Source organism: Mesoplodon bidens (genome assembly GCF_964165515.1).
Source record: "Mesoplodon bidens genome assembly, chromosome: 13".
Taxonomy (NCBI): Eukaryota; Metazoa; Chordata; class Mammalia; order Artiodactyla; family Ziphiidae; genus Mesoplodon; species Mesoplodon bidens.
The window spans coordinates 37,721,977-37,730,232 of record NC_138169.1 but is presented as its reverse complement, the minus strand read 5'-3'; the positions used below and the strand labels follow the sequence as shown (position 1 = coordinate 37,730,232).

The window sequence follows — 8,256 nt, the reverse complement described above, 5'->3', positions numbered from 1 at the left end:
CCCCCTCCGAGCTCCCTGGAGCCACCCCGGTGACGGGGCAGACCCCAGGGGAGAGGAAGGCAGCGTTCCGCACCCCACGTGAGGGACGGGGACAGGGAGGAAAATAATCAGGAGAAGCAAACACTTTGCAAGGTTTTGTCTGTTAGTCTGACAGCAGGTACGGGTAGAGAGGGCTCCCGGGCAGGGCTACCGCCCTGTGTTCCGTGTGGCCGCGTGAAGAGACCCACGCTGGCGCCGGTGGTCACGCGGAACCAGCCAGACAAGATCAGCCGGAACGCGCTGATTTCGAAGCTTTGTGTTCATTTCGCCCTTGGTCCCTTCTCGATCGGCTTCCCAACGTCTTTCCCCCGGAGCTTAAGGCCGATGGCTCTCTCGATTTGGCCCAGAACCTGGTTGTTAGAAATGGCCCGGCCCCTCTCACGGTCAGCGACGACCTGTGGCTTTTCGTTGATTTTCGTCGCCAGGTCCTTCTGCGTCAGCCCTTTGCTCTGCCGACCCTGCGGGATCACCTTGCCCACCTCCAGGGTCACCCAGTCGTGGTGCAGCTCCTCAGTCCCCAGGTCCAGCTTGGCTGTGTTCTTGGTGATCCAATGCTGTTTGTTCTGGCCGGCAGCCCATTTCTTGGAAGCCTCCACATATTCTCCTCCTCTCTGAGCTGCTAGAGAGGAGGACTTGGACTTGGCCTGGGCGGCCATGGGGCCCTTTTTGGGCCAGTCACTCTCAGCCACGGTGGGGCAGGCGGGGCAGGTGGTCAATCCGGTGGCTCCGAGGCAGCTGCTCGAGGTCCGGCGACGCGATGTCCCCTTGTCGCTCGGCTGCTTCCAGCGCCCGCCGCGGCCCCGCCCCCTAAATCTATATTTTTAAATTAACCCTAATTGTAGGGTGACCAACTGTCCCAGCTGACCTGAGACAGAAGATTTCTCAGGCTGAAGGGTTTCAGTGCTAAAACCAGGACAGTCCCAGGCAAACCAGGATGGTTGGTCACCCTACCCGATGGCTTGATGTATATCATTAGATAGAGTATCTGGATTCTTTCATGCCTCAAAAATCTACATGGCTTGCCTGACTCTGGACAGTCAGCAAGCTTTTATTCATTGCCTGCTGGGGGCCAGGATCTGGAGATGATGTTGTACAATTAGTAGACAAGTATCCCTAATTGAAATATTTTGTGTGTCTCACGCCCTGTGTCTTATGCTGATAGCCCCACATGGATACAACTATTTTCAGGTTCGTGTTGCTTTTGGAGCTATTAGACTGAACTCAGCAAAGCAAGATGACCAAAAGTAGCCTTTCCAGTGGATTCTGTCTTGGTTGTGCTATTGTCATCTAAGTTAGATATGACATCAAGAAACGTATAAAAACAGTTCCATGTGAAAGCAAATTAAAATGGGCCAAAGATAGATTGTAAACAGCTTGCCTGCCTTCCCACCTACTTTCCTATAAATATTAAGTTAAATATAGTATATGCCCTAACATTGTAATTCACTTCCACGAGGATTTATTGGATGATTATCCTGGGTCAAGCCCTGTGCTAGGTGCTGGGACTACAAGAACGAATGAGAAATGGTCCTGCCCTCAGGAACCTTCCATCTAATGGGGAGAGAAACATGTGTCACTTGGTCTCTATTTGCCACTGTCTCCCCCAGATCCATTCTCTCCCTCTCTCTGCCTTGCTCTACGCCTCAAGGATTGATCTCTATGAGCTGCATCTCTGGGGCTGTCTTGCTCTGTGGCTTCTGGTTGAGTTCAGCCAATGGGAGGCATTGTTTTGGCTTGAAGCTCTGGCCATTGCTCTGTGATTGTAATTCTCTCCTCCAAGCCTCCAGCATTTGCAGGGCTCCCTTAGCCAATAATCAATTTCCTTACCTCTGCCCGCTTCTGTGAATAGTCCCTTTGTAAAGTTAGTTTCATGATTTCATCTGAGTGTGCCTTCTGTTTCCTGTACAAACCCTGACTGATTCAATAGGTAAATAAACTACTGAATTAAAGGAGGTAAGTGAAGTAATAGAGGTATATACACAAGTAGAATGGTGTGATACAGGAGGGCATGCTCAAGAATGCCCAGAGAGTGGGAATGAGTAAGTGCTTCTTGATCTGAACACTGAAGGATAAATAAGTGGGAGAAAGACCTGGAAGGGGCAATGTCTAGCATGGAGAGAAAACTAACCAGGATGTATTCATGCAACTGTTAGCAGGTTAGGGCAGCTGGAGCACTAAGTATAGGGAAGGCAGCAGAGGGAGATAGTGTGGAGAAATAGACTGGGTTCAGGACATGTAAGGATGTTAAGCAATTCTGTTCATTGCACACGCATACTGCCTGCCTCTCTCTCTCTCTCTGCCAAACACTGTTCTAGGCACTGGAGATTCATTAGACCATAAAACAACAATCCCTGCTCTTAGGGGTTCTAAAACAGGGCAGCAGTAGAGATGTAAAAGAGGGGACAAATATTGTAAAGGAAATCAAAAAGGAGGACAATGCCCAGGACAGTGCAGACAAATCTGAGATATTTTTTTTAATTTTTAATTTTGAAATAAGTATAGATTCCCAGGAGGTTACAAGGAAATGTATAGAGAAACCCCATGTACACTTCACCCAGCCTCCTGCAATGTTCACATCTTATACAATTATAGTAAAATATCAAAACAAAGAAATTGTCATTAATATAATCACAGTGTTTTCAGATCTCATCAGTTATATACACACTCGTGTGTATGTGTAGTATCGCCGCCATAATCAACATGCTCAAGCCATCATATTACCTCTTGATAGCCACATCTATCTGCCATCCCTAACCCCTGAAAACTACTAATCTGTTCTTCATCTCTATAATTATGGTATTCATGAATGTTACATAAATGGAATCAGGTATCATGGATCCTTTGGGGATTGGCTTTTTTCACTCAGCATAATTTGCTTGTGGCTCATCTAAGTTGTGTGTATAAATATTTCACTCCTTTTTTTTTGCTGAGGAGTATTCCATGGATGTACCAGTGTTTGTTCAACCCACTGAACCCACCAAAGCACATGTGGGTAGTTTCCAGTGTGGGGTTATGATGAACAAAACTGCTGTGAAGAATTGTATACAGCCTAGATACTTTTTGAGTGAATGAATGCGACAAAATGAATAGAATGCAGTGACCAGCTGTAGGGGATGAAGCCTGACATTGTTAGTAAAAAATGAGCCCCAAAGCACGTGCAGCCACCAAGTACTACAAAAAGGGTTTATTTTGTTTCATATATGTATGTGTCTTATACATATGTATACATATACTTTATTAATAATCGGATGGTATCTTTTAAAATAAAACAATTTAAGATAAGCAAACTGTGAATTTAAAACTCTAAAGTAAAACTTGACAACATATTTATGTTGCCAAGAGATAACAGCTCTCAGTACAATCATTTTAAATATTTAACTAAATTTTGAATGATCTTTGTTGTGATCTGGCATTTTAAAAATTCTGATGTTTTACAAATTCTGTTTTGTTAGTTGCTTGAGCTCCTATTCTGCAATGTGCTATTATTATTATGCATGATTGTATCCATGCTCCTGAAAGAGTTTTAAAATTAATTCTAATTTGAAGAAAGAACATTCTACCCATAGAAAGTTCAAAAATAAAAATGCTGAAGGACACATTTCAGGAAAACACACATGGTATTTTACATCACCTATTTTAGAATAATTCCAGAATAGTTTCTTTTACTTTTGTTTTTTTTTATTCTACTTTTTAATGAATTTACACATAACCCAAAATGTTCCCTATTTTTTTTGCCTTCCAGAATCACAATTTCCTTCAATACTCAAATAAGGATAATTCATCCTGGCAAGTCTGTTGCCTCCTTTTGGATAAAAATCTGGCAATAACCCAAAGAACATTTGTAAGGGCTCCTGATCTATCTACAAGATACATGTATAATTTCTTTGCCCATTTTAATATTTTAGGTGTGTTGAATTCTTCTAAAAATTTGCAGTCAGTACCCAAGAAGAATTCTTTTTTTTCCATATAGAAAAGGTCCAGTTTGGACTTCCCTGGTGGCACAATGGTTAAGAATCCGCCTGCCAATGCAGGGGACATGGGTTTGGTCCCTGATCCGGGAAGATCCCACATGCCATGGAGCAACTAAGCCCGTGAGCCACAACTACTGAGCCTGCCCTGTAGAGCCTACGAGCCACAGCTACTGAGCTCATGCACCACAACTACTGAAGCCCACTCGCCCTAGAGCCCCTGCTCCACAACAAAGAGTAGCCCCTGCTCGCCGCAACTAGAGAAAGCCCACGCACAGCAACGAAGACCAAACGCAGCCAAAAAAAAAAAAAAAAGTAAATGACCTTAAACAAAAAAGTCCAGTTTGCTCAGATAAACTCAACAAGCCAGGTGATATATTCTATTATTTATATGCTCCTGTTTGTATTTTATTATTTAATCTGGACTTGCAACTACTTAGGCAGTTATGTATCAGAAGGTGAGGCTGAAATGTACTATCCAACTGATAGAATGATTTATTCCTCCACAGGTCATTGGTATAGGCTACAGTTGTTATCAAATACATATGGTATTTTACCTATCCTGTTGCCATGGAGATCAAGAACCAAATTAAAACACATTTGCCAGGGTCATAATAATGTAACCAGAATTTAAAGAAAAACTTGATTTGTAGTTATATGTAATTTTGCTTGTTTGCTCTGACTGTCTGTTGACTTCTACGTGCTTTAGCTTATCAATAATAATAAAGCTTCTCGAGCCATTAACTCACATGGGTCTTGACATTCCATGAGCCCAGATACAACATATCGTCTGGCAGTCTGCTTGGGCTGGCCGCTGGATTGAAGAAGAGAGAGAAGTCTGGGATAATTCCCAAATGTCTGGATCTGGTGACAGGGATCCCATGGTAAGGCAAGCTTGAGGAGAAAAAGCTGTATTAGGAACTGTTGAGTCTGAAATCCCTGTGGGCCATGCAGTCCGAGAGGCAGCCAGTAAAAGGCTGGCTATGAGTGTCTGAGGTTCCAGGTTACATCAGCCAAAGAGGGTGGCTTGGCACTTTCCCCAAGAAGAGAATCCTGGGGAATATAAACATCTAAGGCTGAGACAGAGGAAGAGGGTCAGGAAAAAGACCGAGCAGGTGTCTAACGTCTGATAAAGTGCCTGGCACACAGCCGGCACTCTGCAAATACTGTGAAAGAATACAGAATGCAGCCATGGGGATCTACAGCAGGATGGATGGGCAAACAGCCTCAGCTCACTCTTACCTGCAACTAGTCAGAAATGTGCCTGGGGCTTCCCTGGTGGCGCAGTGGTTGAGGGTCTGCCTGCCGGTGCAGGGGACACAGGTTCGAGCCCTGGTCTGGGAAGATCCCACATGCCACGGAGCAACTGGGCCCGTGAGCCACAACTACTGAGCCTGTGCGTCTGGAGCCTGTGCTCCGCAAAAAGAGAGGCCGCAACAGTGAGAGGTCTGTGCGCCGCGATGAAGAGTGGCACCCGCTTGCCGCAACTAGAGAAAGCCCTCGCATAGAAATGAAGACCCAACACAGCAAATCAGTCAATCAATCAATCAATAGAAATGCTGTAGAATTATTTAAAAAAAAAAAAAAGGAAAGAAATGTGCCTGGACCCAGAGGTTCATGTAACCTGTCGACCACGCTTCTCAGATCACTTCTGGTCAGTGCTGCGTCCACGTCACGTGCCCTTGGTCTCCCTTACATGTGCCTCTTTTCCATTTCTCTGGGGTCCTGGCTTGGTTCACCCCAGGGATCTCTTCCCGCCTGCCTGTGTCATCACACCTTTGCAGGGGGAGCAGTATACATTGCCTCTCACAGCATAATTGCGGTTTGTTATTATCCTAAAAGACCCTCTTCCTGTGGAGGGGTTGGGATGGATGAGATAAAGGAGATTTTGAAGTTGGAGAACCCAGTGAGACTAGGTGGAATTAAAAGAATGAAGGGGAAGGTGAACCCCATCCTGCTACGAATAAAAGGAACAGTCTGAGAAGTAAGAGGAGAACCCAGAGAGAATGGTTCAGTAATACGAAAGACCAGCTGCTTTAAAAAATAGTTGTGGGGGCTTCCCTGGTGGCGCAGTGGTTGAGAGTCTGCCTGCCAATTCAGGGGACACGGGTTCATGCCCCGGTCCTGGAAGATCCCGCATGCCATGGAGTGGCTGGGCCCGTGAGCCATGGCCACTGAGCCTGCACATCCGGAGCCTATGCTCCGCAGTGGGAGAGGCCACAACAGTGAGTGGCCCACGTACCACAAGGGAAGAAAAAAAAAAAAAAGTTGCGGGACTTCCCTGGTGGTGCAGTGGTTAAGAATCCGCCTGCCAATGCAGGGGACATGGGTTCAAGCCCTGGTCTGGGAGGATCCCACATGCCACGGAGCAACTAGGCCCGTGCGCCACAACTACTGAGCCTGCGCTCTGGAGCCCGCGAGCCACCACTATTGAAGCCCGTGCACCTAGAGCCCATGCTCTGCAACAAGAGAAGCCACCACAATGAGAAGCCCGCACACAGCAATGAAGATCCAATGTAGCCAAAAATAAATAAATAAATTTATATTAAAAAAAAAAGTAGTTGCTAGTCAACTGTGCTAAATGCCACGTGGAGGACAAGAAAGAGGACAAAAAGTAAGCCGTGGATTTGGTGATCAGTAGCTCCGTGATGCGGTTAACAACAAAACTTCCCACTGGCAGAGAGAGTGAAATCCAGGCTGCAAGTCAGGAGTTGTGGGAAGTAAGGGAGGGCTACACGCCCCAAGCTTTCTCATCTGGGGCAGGGCATCGCTGGACACCCTTAGCGCATCACAACCCCAGCATCCCCCATGGTTCTTCTCCTTCCCTCAGCTCACAATCCAGTCCTGCTTCCAAAATATGTCCCAAGTCTGAACACTTCTCACTCCGCCCAAGGAGCCACCCTTGTGTGGCCATCTGTCGGGGTGATAGAAACTGCCTCCCCCCTGGTTTCCCTCCCACCTCACTGCCCCATAATCGGTCCTTCACAGCGGCCACAGTGGTCTGTCAAAACCAGTCAGTCAGACCATATCATTGCCCTTTGTAAATCCTCCACAGTGATCCCATTATTAAAAATAATTGTTCATGTCTGACCCTGCCACACTACATGATCCGCACTTTCTGCCTCTTAGCATCCTACTTCCCCTTCCTCTCTCTGCCCTCTGCCACGTGCGCCTATTTTCAGTTCCTCAAACGTTCAGGGTTTGTTCCTGCCCTTGCACTTGCTATTCCATCTTTCAGGCAGGGCTTGCTTCTTGTGCATGGGTCCTGCACCCCCTGATCCCTACGGCCCCGTATTGGTTTAATGCTCTGCTGTTAGCATCTTGAAATTCTTCATTTTTGAACTGAGGGGCCTCACCTTTCCATTTTGCACTGGGCCCTGCTCTCAGGGATAGTGTTAGATAGACGTCCCCTCCTCAGAGAGGCCTCTCCTGGCCACCCAGCCTAAAGCTGCCCCCACTTTCCAAAACACAGGCAATCCCCTTATCCCGTTTTATTTTCTTTGTAACAGCTTTCACGCTCTGACACATTCTTGCTTAGGTACTTATTTGCATGGTGTCCACTTCCCTCCCCTTGGAATGTAACAGGAGCTCCTACAGGGCAGGGACCATCTATTCTGTCTCTCCCCAGCGTCCGTAGAACCTCAGTGTGTGGAACACAAGGCTGCCCAACATACATTTGTTGATAAATGAGCTGTTCCAAGACTGAACTCCCTGGACGCAAGAGAAGAACCATGCTAGGTGTCATGGAAATTCTAGAATGCATTTGGTATTTATATACATCCTGATCAATAATTAAATTTTTGTGGTGCTGGTCTGTTCTGATAAATTCTGATTTCATGATGAGGTTAAATGGGATATAAATTCTTCATATTATATTCAAGGTTGATCTTTTTCATGAAAGGTTTTGAAGTCTGGATTCAATGCCTACTTTTGCTGCCTATGTTATATGAGCCTAAAACAATCATTTTAGTTTAGTCTGAATTTTTTAAAAGTGGTTGTTGGTCTGCCTTCCAATTACATTGTGCTCTGTGGCTCAATAAATCATTTTCGTTTGTATTAACTAATTTGACCTGTTCAGTAACTCTATACAAGAGATAAGGTGGCTGTGTTATTTTACAGATTGACTCAAACTGTGTTGAAGCTTGATGAGAATACATGAATAATAATCACAGATATTTAGAGCTGGGAGTAAGAGTTGAGATTATTTCTTCCAATAATTTCTCATTTTTAGCTGAAGACACAGAGAAAT

At 45.5% G+C, this 8,256-nt stretch overlaps 1 protein-coding gene across 1 annotated transcript; it reads right to left on the bottom strand.

Moving 5' to 3' along the window:
- Positions 1 to 253: 253 nt before the first annotated feature.
- LOC308626725 (endothelial differentiation-related factor 1-like) lies at positions 254 to 7,371 on the bottom strand (the record flags this gene model as incomplete). Its single annotated transcript, XM_081252130.1, has 2 exons — positions 254 to 852; positions 7,364 to 7,371. The coding sequence occupies 2 exons, from the start codon at positions 7,369 to 7,371 to the stop codon at positions 300 to 302; spliced, it is 561 nt and encodes a 186-aa protein (XP_081108256.1). The 3' UTR covers positions 254 to 299.
- Between the last annotated feature and the right edge of the window lie 885 nt (positions 7,372 to 8,256).